This window comes from Crotalus tigris, unplaced genomic scaffold, assembly GCF_016545835.1.
Source record: "Crotalus tigris isolate CLP2741 ecotype Arizona unplaced genomic scaffold, ASM1654583v1 scf7180000024347.1601321, whole genome shotgun sequence".
In the NCBI taxonomy this organism is placed as follows: Eukaryota; Metazoa; Chordata; class Lepidosauria; order Squamata; family Viperidae; genus Crotalus; species Crotalus tigris.
The window spans coordinates 769,856-788,002 of NW_024100516.1; the positions used below are offsets into that span (position 1 = coordinate 769,856).

The 18,147-nt window shown below is 37.8% G+C and overlaps 1 protein-coding gene across 2 annotated transcripts in view; it reads left to right on the forward strand.

The window, feature by feature from the left end:
• The window catches only part of ZBTB46 (zinc finger and BTB domain containing 46), a 70,947-nt gene that overhangs the window by 7,413 nt on the left and 45,387 nt on the right, over nucleotides 1-18,147 (forward strand). For both annotated transcript variants that reach the window (XM_039326926.1, XM_039326927.1), the window contains exon 2: nucleotides 7,317-8,286. In XM_039326926.1, coding sequence (XP_039182860.1) covers nucleotides 7,350-8,286 — 937 coding nt within the window. In that variant the 5' untranslated portion in view covers nucleotides 7,317-7,349. The remainder of the gene's footprint in view (nucleotides 1-7,316; nucleotides 8,287-18,147) is intronic.

Consider the following 18,147-nt stretch of genomic DNA (forward strand, 5'->3'; position numbering starts at 1 on the left):
TTTATTTCTTAATATAAGTAATATAATACTGCTGAAATGGCCTAGATCCGTGGTGGCGAACCTATGGCATGCATGCCACAGGTGGCACGCAGAGCCCTCTCTGTGGGCATGTGTGCCATTGCCCCAGTCCTAGGCCGTCAACTGGGTTTTATAAAACTTTTTCGCTTTAGGCCTCCACCGCCGTATGAAAAAAAAAAGGTTCAATCAATCAATTTCAACTTCTCGCTGGAAAAAAAAGATCTCGCAAAGTTGGAATTGATTGATTGAACTTTTTAGTCCCACCCAATCTGCCATTACCACCACAGCCATGCCCACCCAATAGGCCATGCCCACCCAATGGGCCACAGCCATCCGGCACCTGACAATACATAAGTGGGTTTTGGGTTGCAGTTTGGGCACTTGGTCTCTAAAAGGTTTGCCATCACTGGCTTAGATGAAGGAAATGTTTTAGATAATTAAATGTGTCTGAATTTAGGGAAATTATAATATATAAAAATGTATCATTTAAGGAATTCATCTCTCTTAGAATGATATATGTATTCAGAATCTTTTCTATTTCTTTAACCACAGTCAAACAAATGTTTATTTTTTAAATATTCTCTCTGGTAGATCCCATCATCTATTTTCTTAATTTTCTCGTTAATCTTTTTCCTTTGACCAGTATCTTTCTTGATCAATGTGTATTGCTGAATCAAAGTTTTTCCGTATATTCATGACTGTTGCTGTAGGTATAAGAAGTATATCGAATAAAGTGTCTTTCTTTATGTGAGGCTTTTGCTTTTCCATGTTTTTTGAATTTTTTTTGTCTTTCTCCTTCTTTGCTTCTCTTTTCACTTCCTTTCTCTCTGATATTTTCAACATCTCTACATTCCATTTTATCCAATCTGTTTTTTTTTTGTCCTCAGATTTATTTTGTAGTCTTAAGGGATGAGTTGTTTTTTCCCCACTAGGATTAAATCATGTTTTCTTGCTTTGTTAAATTCCGTCTTTAAGTCTCTATTTTCAATTTTATGTCCACTTATTTGTTTTGTCTGCTCCTTCTCTGTTGTTTCCTGAAAGTTTTTTTGTTGTAATAGAAATAGATTGATTTGTATTTTCAAAGTTATTTTGGATTTCTTTGTGGTTTGAACTCAGTGTTATTTGAATTAATTGCAGTATACTATATATCTCTTCCTGAGAGGTATTTTTCTTGGTGTGTTCTGTCTACGTGTCTCTGATTTATTTATTTATTTATGAGACTTATATACCGCTTTAAGTGCAAGCACTCTCTAAGCGGTGTATACCAGTAAGCAATGTGTGTGTGTATATATATATATATATATATATATATATATATATATATATATATATATATATATATATATATATATATTTACATTGCCCCCAACAATCTGGGTCCTCATTTTACCTACCCTGGAAGGATGGAAGGCTGAGTCAACCTTGAGCCGGTGAGATTTCAACCGCTGACCTGCTGAACACAGTCAGCTAAAGTGGCCTGCAGTACTGCACTCTAACTGTTGCGCCACCTCGGCTCATGATGGCCAAAAGTTGAAGTTTTCCTTCTTATCTGCAAATAACTTTAGAATCCCGGTTAAATAGATATTTGTAATCTACAAAGTGTTCAAAAAATATTTTTTTTCTAAAGTTTGTAATTCTCTCTTTGTCTGCAGCCCAGATTGTTGTCTTTTTTTAGTCACAGCTGTTCTTTATTGTTAAAGCTTTGAAGGTCACAAAGACAGATTAGCTTTTCCCAGATTTTGGCAACTTCTCTGTGGAAATCATAGCTGTCATAATCTTCATCCACCACTAGGTGTCAGTATCTATTTAGTTTTCAATATGAACAATGGTCTTTAAAATGAGAGTCATAACCATTCAACAATCTTACACTTGTCCAAATTTAAATTTTGGCTTTCAAGTTTATAAATTTATTTTATTACCATATATTTTGATCCTCCATAGAAATTTTAATTCGCCGCTTCCGTTAGTATAAGGATGGGGCGGAAGTCCCCCTCCTTCACTTTCGGAGGTATTTTGCTTCTTGGGGATCTTTTCCAGGAAATTAAGTGAGGATAGAAAAGGGAAAATCAGATTCCTCACCCAGTTTCAAGCACTAAGATCACGTGAAGTATTAATACCACTCTTCAATGCCTTGGTAAGGCCACACTTGGAATCCTGCATCCAGTTTTGGTCACCACGATGTAAAAAAGATGTTGAGACTCTAGAAAGAGTACAGGGAAGAGCAACAAAGATGATTAGGGGACTGGAGGCTAAAACATATAAGGAACAGCTGCTGGAATTGGGTATGTCTAGTTTAACGAAGAGAAGGACAAGGGGGGACATGATAGCAGTATTCCAATATCTCAGGGACTGCCCCAAAGAAGAGGGAGTTAAGCTATTCTCCAAAGCGCATGAAGGCGGGACAAGAAGCAACGGGTGGAAACTAATCAGGGAGAGAAGCAACCTAGAACTAAGGAGAAACTTCCTGACAGTGAGAACAATTAATCAGTGGAACAGCCTGCCTCCAGAAGCAGTAAATGCTCCAACACTGGAAGTTTTTAAGAAGAGACTGGACAGCCATTTGTCCGAAATGGTGTAGGGTTTCCTGCCCGAGCAGGGGGTTGGACTAGATGACCTCCAAGGTCCCTTCCAACTTTACTACTACTATTATTATTATTATTATTACTATGTTTACTGTAGTGCTGGTTAGTTCTTTTGGACTCCGGTTGCAAGTAGCTTAGGCTGATCGATGAGATACAGCCTTTCTCCTGTCGGGTTAGAAGTCTTTCCCCAAGACGAACAGAATGATTGCCGTCATTCCAGAGTCGCCGGGGCACCCTTCTTTCTTTGCTGCCTCTCTGCGTGGCTTGGACCCATTAGGGTCTCGAGGCAGGACGAAAGTTAACCGTGGGGGTGCGGCGTTCCGCAAGCCTGCAACCAGTCGCTACCGCACAGGACCGGAAGTCTGCTTGAGGTCATTTTTATTGTGCTTCACATAGCTAATCTTCAGATCAAAAGACATCAAATTATGTTTGAATTTTCAGTAGCAACATATCATCCCTGTTAGTAGCATGTTTTTGAAGAGTAATATATTTGGGCTGCCTTATAAGACGAGTATTGGGTGATCTTTCTATAACATACTAAATTCATACTATATCGTACTATATGAGCTTGACCGTCTTTGGATCTGGTGTATGCATCTCTTCCTTTCAATTCCTTTGACTGCTCTTTAAAGAGGATATATCTTTTCCTGGCACAAGATACTCATGCCAGAAACAAAGCATAACTCTCAATTTGGATTGGAATACAGTACTGCACTGCATATTCTACTCTCATTAAGTTTTCATTAACTTACTGATAGTGAAATTTTCATTTACTAGAGTTTAACCTTGCCTTTTCTTCAGGCCAGGATATGAAATGATATATAGATATAGTAGAAAGAAGAATAATTTACAAATGTAAAAAGGTGTGGAAAGGAATTGGGAAAGATAGCAGTAAATGTACCCTATTAGCTTTATTTCCTTTTATTATCTCATGTCTTTAATTTCTTTGGCATATTTTTTACTACTTGTCTCTGCTTTGTATAATTTTCCCTATTCCAAAGGGAAATAGCTGACAGGTTTATATGTATATGTGTTTATGAATCAACTATCTAGTCCCAAAAATGTAACCCAGATGAAGAAAACTTGACAGATACTTTCAGACAAGATGAATATATTAAATGCAAGAAAGACAGACTTGGACCCAACCACTTTCGGAAGAATAAACAAGATCTGATGTTAAATCTTCACTCATGTGGAAAAATTGAATGAAAGAAGATTCAAGATAGACAAAAGAACATCCTTTGCACAGCATACAGTTAGCATATGGAATTCCTTTCCCTGAGATGTAGCAATGGCTACCAAGCTGGACAGCTTTAAAAAGGGATTAAACAAATTAATGGAGGATAATACAATTAATGATGCTTGTATGCTTCTTTCAGATCTGAGCTAGCGTGCCTCTGACTGCCAGTCATTGGGGAACAATAACACTGTTGCTTTCATGGCCTGTTTACAGTATGTATTCCCACAGGAACTATAGGCACAGGATGCTACATTAGGCAGCTTTTTAGTCTGATCCAGCACAGTTGCCTTTAATACTACATTAACAAAATAATGTTCATCTAAATTGAACCATATGTCTAAAAGGAAGCTATCACAAAATTAAGAGTAGCGAAGTACTCATCAGGATTATTATATTAACCTTGATTTGTGGAGGAGATGCATTCATGGTTCTTTTTGTATGAACATGTACAAAATATTTAAGCAAGGGCAAGTCATATCAACTAGAATCTCTCTATTTTTACTTATTATGCCTTCCTGAGAGATCTGCATATATGTTGTCAAAGCGGTCTCTTGTATACCAAAACCACTGCATGTTTGCTCTAGTAGAAATGTGTGAGATGATTCTGAAAGCTAACCAGACTTGCATTTCATAGAATTCCAAGAAGCAATAATTTTTAAACCTGAGTTTGTGTCTCTTCCCTTAGCTTTCACATAAAAGTTCAAAGTCATACAGTCTTAGATTTAGAAAAAAACTGACCCAAAGCATTTCCAATATAGGTAAAAGGATTAGGTTATCTGGGTAGTCATAAGAAGGGATGAGTTTAAAGTTCTAAATCAGTCTGTTACAGATATTGTTTCAACACTTGAAAGTTCTCAGGTTGAGGTCTCCAGCCCATCACAAATAGCACTGGTCAAGGCTGCAGATGCAATCCAATGGTCTATTCCCAAGGGGTTACTCAAAGCAGCCTGTCTCTTTTCCATCTCTGTTCTATTTGACTGTCAGCGTTGACTTGAAGGCCATATTACTATGTCAAGATAAGTATCTTGATGTACAAGTCAGAATGGAAAAAACCAGGCCAATTGAACCTCAGAGTTTGAAGAGATTAGGTTTGCTGGATTAGTAACAGTAGTTAACACTTTATTATGTTTAGCTAGTGGAAACTAGCCTGGTTATTCTTGTATATTTGATCTAAATTTGAAATTAGCATTAATGCTATGTGCTTTTCTGTCCAGGATTCCTGCATAGCTATCCTTTTCTTGTCCAAAGTATTAGGATTATTGTATCCTGCTGTATGTGAGGCTGCCTTTTAAAAAGAACATTCAGAAAGTACTAGTAGTCGCCGACTTACTTAAAGTGAGCCCAAAATTTCTGTTGCTAAGTGAAACATTTGTTAAGTATTGCCCCATTTTATGACCTTTCTTGCCACAGTGGTTAAGTGAATCACTGCAGTTGTAAAGATAGTAACGAGGTTGTTAAGTGAATCTGGCTTCCCCATTGACTTTGCTCGTCAGAAGGTCACAAAAGCTGATCACGTGACCTGGGAAATTGCAACTGTCCTATGAGTCAGTTGCCAACCATCTAAATTTTGATCATGTGACTACAAGGATGCTGCAATGGTCGCAAGTGTGAAAAACGGTCATAAGACACTTTGCAATGCCGTTGTAATTTTGAACCGTCACTTAATGAACTGTTGTAAGTCGAGGATTATCTGTACAGCTGGTTCAGCATGGGTCAGCCTAGTTAGTTATGGACACACTAAGGTTTATCCAATAACTCTTCTGGAGGCCCTGCATTGATTGCTGGTTAACTTTCACATGCAGTGGAAGATGTTGGTTATGGCCTTAAAGCCATATATGGCCTAAGGGCGCTTGGTATCTCTGAGACAGCCTTTTGTGAGTGGAATCTGTCTACAGCATTTGGCAAGACCAGGGAAAGAAAGAATGTTAAGAGACCCTTTGCTGAGATAAAGCCCACTTCAAGGCCCTGACTTCCGCTTTCTTATTACTTTGGAAAACGTTTCCATTGGAACTAGAGATTTTTCCCTCCCCTTTTAAGCTTTTGACGACCCTTGAAGATCTGGCTTTTCTGGAGGTCATTTGGCATATGACTAGAATTCTGAACTATGCCTTTTCTTTTTTGTTGGAACAGAGTATCTTAAATGCTTCTTGTTACAGGTAGTCCTCAACTTACAACAGATTGCTTAGTAACCGTTCAAAGTTTACAAAGTGAAAAAGTGACTTACGGCTGTTTTTCACACTTACGACTGTTGTAGCATCCCCAGGGCCACATGATCAAAATTCAGATGTTTGACAACTGGCTCATATTTATGATGGCTGCAGTGTCCTGGGGAATCATATGATCACCTTTTGGGACCTTCTGATAAGCATAGTCAATGGAGACGCCAGATTCCATTAACAATTGTGTTACTAACTTAACCTGCAGTGATTCACTTAACAACTGTGGCAAGAAAGATTGTAGAATGGGGCAAAACTCACTTAACGAATGTCTCAGTAACAGAAAATTGGGGCTCAATTGTGGTCTTAAGTTGAGGACTACCTTTATATGTATTATTTTAATGTATAACTGCAAGCACTGTAAGGCTCTCAGAGACTTTTTTCTCCCATGGCTTTGCCTTTCTATCTTAGATTTTCTCTCCCCTTTTTAATATTTTTGTGTATGTTAGACTGCATGTTTGAGTAGCACAAGCAATAGCACACATGCTCGTTGCTTGAGCATCACCAACATAGGGACCTTTTTATTTCCCATATTCCAAGTCAACTAAACATTAGAATGCTAACTTTGTATTGTGTATTATATTAACTTTATCTAATCAATGTTGCACAAATACTATATTGAGGCAATAAACGTATTAAGATTTGCAACAATAAAAGGGAAGAAGACATAGGATAAGGCTTACTTTAAAATTGGTGGTTATTATCAAGGATTGTTCACTTGGTGATTCTCATCTTGAAGATGTAAGTAAACTGAGGTTGAAATGAATTTTTGTATAGCTCTCTTAGTACAGAGTCTAAGGATAACTGCTTCCTTGAGAATTACTGCTATCCCTCTGGAAAAACGGAATTGGTATGTGTACACAATTTCAGCCATAGCTTGATTGTGATCTTTGCCCACTATAAATTTAAGTTCTTCTTTTTAGAATTTAAAACTAATCACTCTTAATTGTATCTGAAAGATTCATAGGTACAGAATGCTTGAGTAATTATTTGAATACCTTATAACTCAGCTTTTAAACAACATGAAGTTGATGAATTACCTCTCAGAGTTGAATCAAACCCAGGGTAGATGCTCCTTTGAAATGATTTTGCTAATGTAGAATGCTGATCATTACAGGAATTTTAGCAGATATGCTAGTTTTAGCCTTTTCCTCCCACCAATGACCCCCTGTGATGTTTGGCATTGATGCTCCTGTCTGCATTGAGAGAAAAATGTCCATTGGTGTCAGTAGTGTCAATGTCTCTCTTTCTTCCCAGCAGAGTGTGCAGACGTGGGAGTGCAAATACTTCTAAATGAATAATCAGAAGGAAGACATGGAGATTGCCTCCCATTATCATCATCTGCTTCAGGAACTCAATGAACAAAGGCAGCATGGTATCCTATGCGATGTTTGCATCATAGTGGAGGGAAAGATTTTCAAGGCTCATAAAAATATTTTACTTGGGAGTAGTCGTTACTTCAAGACATTGTATTGTCAGGTGCAGAAGACCTCCGACCAAGCCACAGTCACTCATTTGGATATTGTAACGGCACAGGGCTTTAAAGCAATCATTGACTTCATGTACTCAGCACACCTTGCATTGACCAGCAGGAATGTTATTGAGGTGATGTCAGCGGCCAGCTATCTTCAAATGACCGATATTGTGCAAGCTTGTCACAATTTCATCAAGGCTGCTCTTGACATAAGCATAAAGTCTGATGCATCCGACGACCTTATTGATTATGAATTTGGGGCTTCCTCTAGCAGTAGTACGGATGCTCTGATTTCTGCTGTTGTCGCTGGTAGGAGCATATCTCCCTGGCTGGCTCGAAGGACAAGTCCAGCAAACTCTTCTGGAGATTCGGCTATTGCTAGCTGTCACGAAGGAGGAAGTACTTGTGGAAAAGAGGATCAAGAGCCAAAATCAGATAGTCACGATGACATTTCATCCCAGTCACTTTGGTCTACTGATTTGGGCTATGGGACTTTGCGTGTCAAAGAAGAACAGATCTCTCCACCTCATTATGGAGGGAATGAATTGCAGTCTGCCAAAGATAGTGCAATGCAAAATGCTTTCTCAGAACAAGGAATTACAGATGGGTGGCAGCCTACAGGGCGTAGGAAGAATAGAAAAAACAAGGATACTGTGCGTCACATTACACAACAATTTGGAGGTGACAGCAGGACAACTTCACCAGTGCCTCCCTTTCTAACTGCCCCTGGATGGCCATACAGTCATCAAGAAGCAAGTAAGAATGTTTAATTTCATTTCTGTGCAATTATATAATACTCAAGAAGAACTGTTTGGAATATATTAATTTAAAAAAACTTTTTAAAAGTTTTTAAATAGTGTGGTTTTTATTAAAATATTTTATGTGTTTTACAAGTACATTCAAAGAAAAAGATAAACGTGAAAGAGAAAAAGATAGATAAAAGAAAATAAGAGAACAGAAAACATAGAAAGAAATACAAAAAAGTGGCATCTGATCTTCCTCTCACATATATCATCTCTAAGATTATACCATTATTCCCCTTTTCTATAATCTTTCTAATAAATCATAAAATCATTTTCCTTTTTTTTATACACAAAAAGTCCATAAGGGGTTTCTAATCTTTGATGAATATCAATAATGACCTTTCTCCAGTCAAGTTTTGTCAATTTTGTCATCAAATTCTATCAGTTTCACCAGCCCATTTCCTCCATGATGGGTAGTCCTGGAACTTTCCATCTTTGTGCATAAAATAATCTCACCGTGGTAATCCTGTATTGAAATACTCTTCCATGATTCTTTTTTAACTGCGTATCCGTCAGTCCTGAAAGGAAATGTTCTGGCTTCATTTGAATGTTAATATTTATTCCATATTCTCAGTATGGCATATCTAAAAAAGTGGTTTTTAAAACCCACATTTAACTTTATTGTGCCATAAATCTCCATGCCGTTAAAAGCTCAGTTCTTAATCTTCTAACTCATTGTTTTTCAACCTTGACAATTTTAAGGCATGTGGACTTCAACTCCCAGAATTCCACAGCCAGCGTTGCTGGCTGTGGAATTCTGGGAGTTGAAATCCACATGCCTTAAAATTGTCAAGGTTGAGAAACATTGTAAATCTAACTCTAAAAGTCTTTTGTTTCTCAGCAACACTCATTCCTTCATCCAAACCAAACAACAGGCGGCAATATAAGATTTCAAATTTGGTAGACCAATTCTACTCTTTCCTTTATTTTACTTGTTTATTTGTATCCCGCTTTTATTATTTTTACAAATAATTGAAGGTGGCAAACATACTCAACATACTTTCCTCCTCCTACTTTCCCCTTGGGTTAAACAGAAAGTGCTTGGCTCAGTGTCACACAGCTGGCTCTCATGACAAAGGCAGGACCTGCTCAGAAGTCGTGCTTTCTTGTGCTTTTTAGCCTGGTGCCTTAACCATTAGACCAGGGGTCCCCAACCTTGGCGATCTTAAGACTCGTGGACTTCAACTCCCAGAATTCCTCAGCCAGCAAAGCTGGCTGAAGAATTCTGGGAGTTGAAGTCCACGAGTCTTAAAGTCACCAAGATTGGGGACCCCTGCACTAGACCAAACTGGCTCTTATAATACTTCATATTTAACTTGTTTTTTTCCCTTGCCATATAAATTTAGATATATCTTTTTGCCGTTGCTTGAAAATACATCAATTGTCAAAAGAGATGCTGTCTGAAACAAAAACATCATTATATGTCAGTGGTTCTCAACCTTTTTAATGCCGCAACCCCCAACCGGTCGTAAGTCGAGGACTACTCAGCTGGTGCAGCACCGTTTGCAGAATGGGACTTTTGGCGGGTTCAGCAGGGCAGAGACAGCCTGGACAATTCCTATTGGCTTTTGAAAGCCAATAGAATTAGACTCTATTCAAGAGCGTCTATTCTATTGGCTTTCAAAAGCCAATAGAATAAAAGGAGTAGCACAGCTAAGGAAAAGGGGAAAAAATGGCGGACTGCGTTGTTTGGCAACCCCCGTGAAATGGTCGTTCAACCCCAAATGGGGTCCCGACCCACAGGTTGAGAACCACTGTTATAGGTAAAACATTCATTTTTAATCACAGAAATTCTCTTCAATAGTGTCCATTTTAATTTCTCCCATCTTAACAAGTCCTTCTTCATTTCATTTCATGTCTTAACATAATTATGCCCTTGCTTTCTGTGCCGTGGCTCTTGCCGTTTGAAATATTCTCTTCCAAGATGTGAGATGGGCCCCCAGAAATGGCTGAAGACCTGGCTCTGCCCTCTGGCTTGGCGCTCACAGGGGCCATGGGGCTGCTTAGTACTCTGAAGGCCCACCCACCTTTTCATTAATTTTTAATGTTGTATTTTAACTATCTTTGCTTCTGTATTAATATTTTACTTGTACACGGCCCAGAAGCATTCTGTAAGGGAACTGGGTGGTTTCTAAATGTAATAAATATCATACAGTTTATATTTATTACATTAATATATCTACTAGTAAAATTACTATCACTACATATCTCATTATTAATCTTAAAATTTGCTAGCATACCAAAGTCCTTTAATTTTTCCATTGATGTTTTTACTCCCTCTACTAAGTCATCAGCAAATGCCTTTAATTTACAAGTTTCTTTTTTAATCTTTACTCCTACAATTTTCTCATCTTGTCCTGTTCAGCATGTGAACAGGAGTAGAAACAGCAGTAATCTTGTCTTGTCCCCTTTTCAATCTTACAAGGTTTTGTTATTCTCCATTAAAAATGATTGTGGTTCTCTGAAGTATAAATCAATTTTGACCGTTCAATAAAATTATCTCCAGAGTTCATATCTTCCAGAATTCTAAACAAGAACATCCAGTTCAAATTGTCTGCATCCAAAAAGATCAACACAGCTTGCTTTTTGTTCTGCTGCTCCAATTTCTCCAGAATATCCAACACATCTGAAAGAACCATTTTTTCTTCTAAAACTTTAAGGCACTGGGTTGTGGTCTGATAGTCTTTAATAATATTTCCATTTTCTGAACATTAGTAGGCAAAGTCTTTGTGATCCAAATTGTATCTATTCTTGAAAAAGATCTATCTCTAATACACCTTTCTTAATAGCAAAAGCAAATCTTATTTTCACTTTTTCAAATAATGATTTTTTTCCTCCATTTTTCATGTTAAGCATTTATAATCCATAATTAAACCAAGAATTTTGAAAAATCATTATCTGTAGCACCCAGTATGATAGCATCTTCAGTATCCTGTTGTTGTATGTGTTTAGCCACATCTGTCCTTGTCACTTCCATTTGCGTTTAGGAGGAACTTTTAGAATTGAAACAAAGAATAATTTCAATTTTGCATTTCTCTTGCTGGGACCCAACATCAAATTGTACATTGTCAGCCATGGAAGCCTTGCATGCTTTGTAGGTCTGAGGCAACATGCAAGTGAAGGAAGATTATAGGTACAAAAGCAAGGCTTTCTTCCAGCCAATGAAAATACAGTAATTTACTTAAGGAGCTTACATATATTATCATACTTCAGGCCCCCTGATTGCAAGATGCAAGTAGGTAGGAGTGTCTGGATGGATAAGATGTTTTGGTTCATGTATATGTAGTATATAATAATAATAATACAGTTGGAAGGGACCTTGGAGGTCATCGAGTCCAACGGCAGGAAACCCTACACCATTTAGGGCAAATGGCTGTCCAGTCTCTTCATAAAAACTTCCAGTGTTGGAGCATTCACCGTTTCAGAAGGCAGGTTGTTCCATTGGTTAATTGTTCTCACTGTTAGGAAGTTTCTCCTTAGTTCTAGGTTGCTTCTCTCCTTGATCAGTTTCCATCCATTGCTTCTTGTCCTCCCTTCAGGCGCTTTGGAGAAGAGCTTGACTCCTTCTTCTTTGGGGCAGTCCCTGAGATATTGGAACACTGCTATCATGTCCCCCCTCATCCTTCTCTTCATTAAAGCTATTTAGCCATGAAAACCACAACCAGGCGAATGACTGCAATTATTAAATTTTAAGAAAAATAGAGCTCAAATTCAAAAAATCCTTGAAAAGAGCATAATTCATTTCTGAAATATGAAGAAGACCCTTTCCAGATCCAAGATCCCTTCCTATGATCTGGATCCCATGGGGATGGATATGGACATACCTTGGCCCATGTTGTTAAGTTTCAGTATTGGGAAAGAAAAAATACTGATAGACAATCAGTTGTTTATTTTATTTATGTGTGCAATTTATATACTACTGCCTCAGTCCTCAAGGCAGTTTACAGACATTCCAGATATTTGGAAGTGACCCTGTTTCTTTTCTTCTCACTAAGGCAGAGGGAAGGGGTGTGGCTTGGACACAGTCTGAACACGTTAAATGGAAAATCCTCTGTTTCACATTCAACCTGCCAGTCAAAGTTTTTCAATTCATACTCCAAAACAGCAGTAATATTAACCTACTTTGAACATAGGAAACCACGTATATAAACTGAGGAGCACCTCTGAAAATATTGCACTGTTTTCCGAAGACTACTTTTTCACATTTTTAATATACAGTATTCATATCAGTTTCTACCACTTTGATGTATTTGAGAAATGTGTAGGTTAAATGTTATATTCATATAACATCAAGAACGGGCTTGAAATGCATGTGTTACCAATATCAGGATTATTTTTGGCCTTTCAGACCATTTAACTGTAAGTCATTCTTTCAACTTGACGTCTGAACAGATGAATGCAGTCTTTTTGGTAGCCGTCCAAAGGTGCATGTTGGCAGTAATGAACAACTTGGGTTTTAAATGATGAATGAGCCAGCACTTCTGACATAATGAAAACAATATCCTGGGCATTCAGCATCTTGTAGTAAAGCTTTAAGTATATGATTTCATTTTAATAGCCCCATTTGTTCCAAATTTATTATCTAATTATGATGGAAATGTCAGTCTTTCATTACAGACCATTTCCTAGAGGAGGCTTCTTCAGATTGTTTTGGATAGGATCTATGCATACTGTCAGGAGAGGAGTTCTAGTTGTATAGCTGGCCAACGGAAGGAAGAATCTTATCAATATGGTATTGTTTTAAAATTGTTTTCCTGCCATCATAATAAAGAGAAATGTTATGTCTGCCTTTTCCCACACAATTTCACTTTTCATTAAAAAGAGGTCAGTTTTTTTTTTAAATCTGATTATTTGAAGGCTCAGATACAATAGTATTTTAGTGTTGGTTTATCATTTCGTATGCTACCCTGTCCCTCAAGAAGAAAAGAAAGGAAGGAAGGAAGGGAGAGAGAGAGAGAGAAAGAGAGAGAGAGAGAAAAGAAAGAAAGAAAGAAAGAAAGAAAGAAAGAAAGAAAGAAAGAAAGAAAGAAAGAGAAAGCCAGATCTGCAACACTCTGGTTTTTGGGTATACAAATGTGCACTATGTATGGCCAATGTTAAAAAAAGTATTTGGAAATGTAATTAATACTGCCCTGGAATATTATCCAGAATACATACCCATGAGCATATAATTCAGTTTTTATGTTATCTTTATAGCTCCCTGCAGAGTTCTTGGCGCTCTCTGAGCTTGGTTGTTTGCTTGCTTTCTTTACCCAAATAGGCAATATTATTAGTGCTTATCACTGATGGCAGAAGCACTTGTTGGGGTGCTTCTAGAGCAGTGATGTCAAACCTTTTAGAGACTGAGTGCCCAAACTGCAACCCAAAACCCACTTATGCATCGTCGGGTGCCGGGTGGGTGTGGCCCATTGGGTGGGTTGGGTGGGCATGGCCGCGGTGGTAACGGCAGACTGGGTGGGACTAAAAAGTTCAATCAATCAATTCCAACTTTGCAAGATCTTTTTTTTTCCTGCGAGAAGTTGAAATTGATTGATTGAACCTTTTTTTTTTTTTGCACACGGCGACGGAGGCCTAAAGTGAAAAGATTTTATAAAACCCAGCTGAAGGCCTAGGACTGGGGCCACGGCGCGCATGCCCACAGAGAGGGCTCTGAGTGCCGCCTCTGGCACCTTCGCCACCATTGTTCTAGAGGATTATTTCTTTGTACTATCAGTGAAAACTTTTTGCATATTTATTTTATTTTCATCTCTTTAATACATTTAATATATTTTCTGTGATCAGAAAAAAAAAATGGAAGAGGTACTAGGAAGCAGCAGTATGACCAGTCAAAGGCACTTTAATTCTGCTCCACCGTGCTCTTTTGCCAGGTTCTGTGAATGAACTGCTGCAGAATAAAATCTGATCTAGTCCCAAATGTTGTTTGGATTGCGCAGTCCTGTTCAGTTGAAATCAAGGTATTCTCAGGATCATCTTTGGAGGCCCTTAATTCAAGCAGGATCTTGATGGGGAAACTTCTGCCTGAGAATGACCTTTTTGGTCTCTATCTCCTGTGAAGAAAATTTGGAGAGCAAGAAATCTGTGCCTACATTAGAGGACATTTGGGAGAAAAAAAAAGCTGATTCTTTCTGGCCAAATTTCATTTATATTTTATCATTTGCTAGTGCAATAGTATTTTATTAAATCACATTGTGTATCTTCTGTGAATAGAAAACTGCTAAAAATATTTGCAACGTTTTCTTTCCTGGTTTTTTGGGTTTATGTAGCACAATGTCAGTTCTTCATCAGCTTCTGGGCCATATTATTGTGAAATTTTGTGCATGCACTGTTTTTCTCTGCTGTATATTCTGTTACAGTTGCATCCTGTTGTATTAAGTTTAAGAACCAAACGTTCAGTGGGTTCAATACAATAAAAGCAATGGTCATGGAAATATATAATCAATCACTGGAGATAGTTTTATGACAGGTAGATGAACTTTCTTGAATTAAATATGTCAGGTTACAACAGTAGAAATAATGCACATTAGACAAAAATATTCTGAATAGAATAATTATTGACTATCTTTTCAATGAACTTGGAATAGTAACTACTGTAAGTTCAGATTCTGATTCTTAGTTAACTTCCTTCATTGCTGATCACTGATGAAAAACAGCAGTAGTGTGTCTTAAGGACATGTAAACAACAGGGAGTTAGCTTTTAGCAGACCGTGCAGTCAGGTTTAAGTCAGCTCTTTATCATGACAAAAATGAAATTTCACAAAGCTCTGCCTACACCAAGGGCAGTCTACCTGCACCTCCATCGAAGCAGAATTCTGGGGATGACAGTTCTGAGAATCGCAAAGTGAATGAGAGACGACTTGGACCATCAATTATAAATTGTACAAGAACTGCTTCTTCAAAGTGATTGAATCAGCTGCCCAGTTTATTTACAGTTGTGTTTCCAGCTGGCTAGTTTAATTCAGTTCAGGTGGTAACACAAAATACAAAAACATAAAATAATCACATCAATCAAAATGTCAAACATTTTATGTAATTTTGAGCCTGTTTAAGTCTTGTCATAAATATAGATACATTCAAAAACCATTTCAGGTTCTCTTTTGGGGAACAATCAATTGTTCACAGAATGATGGATAAGTTTTCAGATACCTCAGAGAAACACATTAAGGAAAACAATAGAATAAGAGAGAGAGAGAGAGAGAGAGAGAGAGAGAGAGAGAGAGAGAGAAACGAACCTGACAGAGTACAGGAAGTATGCGTTACACTTGGAATCCTGCATCCAGTTTTGGTCACCGCGATGTAAAAAAGATATTGAGACTCTAGAAAGAGTACAGAGAAGAGCAACAAAGATGATTAGGGGACTGGAGGCTAAAGCATATAATGAAGAGAAGGACGAGGGGGGACATGATAGCAGTCTTCCAATATCTCAGGGCCTGCCCCAAAGAAGAGGGAGTCAAGCTGTTTTTCAAAGCACCTGAAGGCAGGACAAGAAGCAACGGATGGAAACTAATCAGAGAAGCAACGTAGAACTAAGGAGAAACTTCCTGACAGTGAGAACAATTAACCAGTGGAACAACCTGCCTCCAGAAGCGGTGAATGCTCCAACACTGGAAGTTTTTAAGACGAGATTGGACAGCTATTTGTCTGAATTGGTATAGGGTTTCCTGCCTAAGCAGGGGGTTGGACTAGATGGCCTTCAAGGTCCCTTCCAACTTTATTATTATTATTATTATTACTACTACTACTACTACTACTACTTACTTACTTACTAACTGAACAGTCTTGTACAGATACCTGCTGCCGTAATTTCGCCAGTCCCTCCTAACATTCTAATTAACCAACTGACCCAGAATGGGAAAAAAGAGAAAGCAGTTTTCAGTGAATGCTTATCTGTTGCTTTTTACTTTGTGGTTAGTGTCCAGTTACAAATTTTCTTTAAAATTGTGTCTCTAGTTTCTAATTGGACATTAACACTAGATTTTAAGATGATAAATTAAATGTACTTAAAACCATTTTAAACTAACTGCAGTACATCAGCAAAAAAAGGAATGCGATGAGTAGAAAAAGAAATCAAGGAATCAAAACCTGGGGAAGATGATTTTACTTTATTTATTAAAATTCTATACTACCCTTTTACTAGGTTATGTATATCTAAAAACATGAAGAAATAAAACTTCCTTTCCTTAAAAATCAGTGTCTTTCCAAAAAGCATCCCACTTCTCCACCATAAAAACATTGCAACATAATCAGAAAAGGCCAGGGAGTCACCCTTGTACTTAAAGTGGAATTGTCCGCTCAAGAAGAAGTTTCTTCATACCAAGAACAAAGGGAACAAACACATATAAAATCAGGGAAACCACAGAGAAAGTCAGCCTTCTATCTCACATCCTCCTCACCTTTTGTTGGGGTAGGATCTTAAACTGGTCCTCTCTAAATGTTTTCACAGGAAGTACAGAACCATTTTGAATAAAGTAGTGCATAATAGTGGAACTACTAGCTGAACTTTAATGTAAAAGATAGGAGGGCTCACACCCACCCAAAAACCCTGGAATTTCACACCCAGGGCCTGCCTTTCTGCTTTTGAGGTCAGCGCCTTGGTTATTCCTGCTACAAGCAGTTCGATTCTTTGATTGAAAAAGAAGAGGGAGGATTTCAAAATGTGGCAAATGAGGAAACATGTCATATTTACCTTTTAAGCAAGGGTCCCATCTTACATAGGGATTCTGTGACGAAGTTCAAGCAACTCGCAGAGATTCTATCTTAACGTAATCACAAATGAGGGTACGGGGTATATCCTGATTCCATGAACCTGTAACTTGACCCCTTTTTGAAACTGGCATTAAACCTGATTAATAGAGACCATACACAAATCTTGAGTGTTAATTGTGTGTTCCTATCAGGGCTTTTGATACAAGAATCCTTAAGACTGGTTTTTTTAAAAACCAGGGATAACTATCCCCAAAGGGTAATTTGGGCACATCTTTGGGGTAATAGAACAATTTGTAATTGCTTGTTTGTGAGTCAAGGATTCAATTTGGCCCTACTGCTGCTGAGATGCTTGTGTAAAACAACAGATTCTGGGGCTTTGGAGGGTGACTCTATGAGACTGGAAAAAGAGATTACAGTATTGGGTCAAACAGTGTCAGATCATTACAAACAGTTTGAAAAACACTGCCTTAAGAGATTGGCTAATCCTACCAGAGATAAACAAAACCAAATTTTATTTAGAAGATGAAGAGATGAGGTTTCTTTTTTAATTATAGATTTTAAAATGGGAACATATTCTGTTGAAGAGAGACATAAAGGATTGCTTCCAAATGAATTAAAAAGAAAAAAAGTATAAAATAAGATGCAGTGCTTCAGTCAAACAAACAAACAAACGGCTTTTGAACACCTACAGAGTCATCAGAAAAACTGGAGGATGAGGAATGACAAAAAGTACTAAAGGGAAAATACATCTCATGCACGGTCCTTGAAAAAGGACAGAAGCTTTTAAAGATCAGTACAATACATTCTGCTACTAGTTAGTCCTCTCTGGAATGTGTATGATGAAAGTTATTTAACACTGCATTGGCATCCGGAAAGAAGGGTAAAGCTGTGAGAAAGATTGTATGTTTTACCTCCTCAAATGTAGGAAAATGGTCACTGCTATTTGCTAATGTAGAAAATATGCTTAGCGTTCAAGAGGTCCTAGATTCCTTTTTTTGGAATGTCATGTTAGATCTGGGAAAAATCTTCTGAAACCTTATAGATAGCTGCTGATAGTTTACACAGATAGTTGAAGTAGATATATCAACAGTCTGATCACTTTGTATGAAGC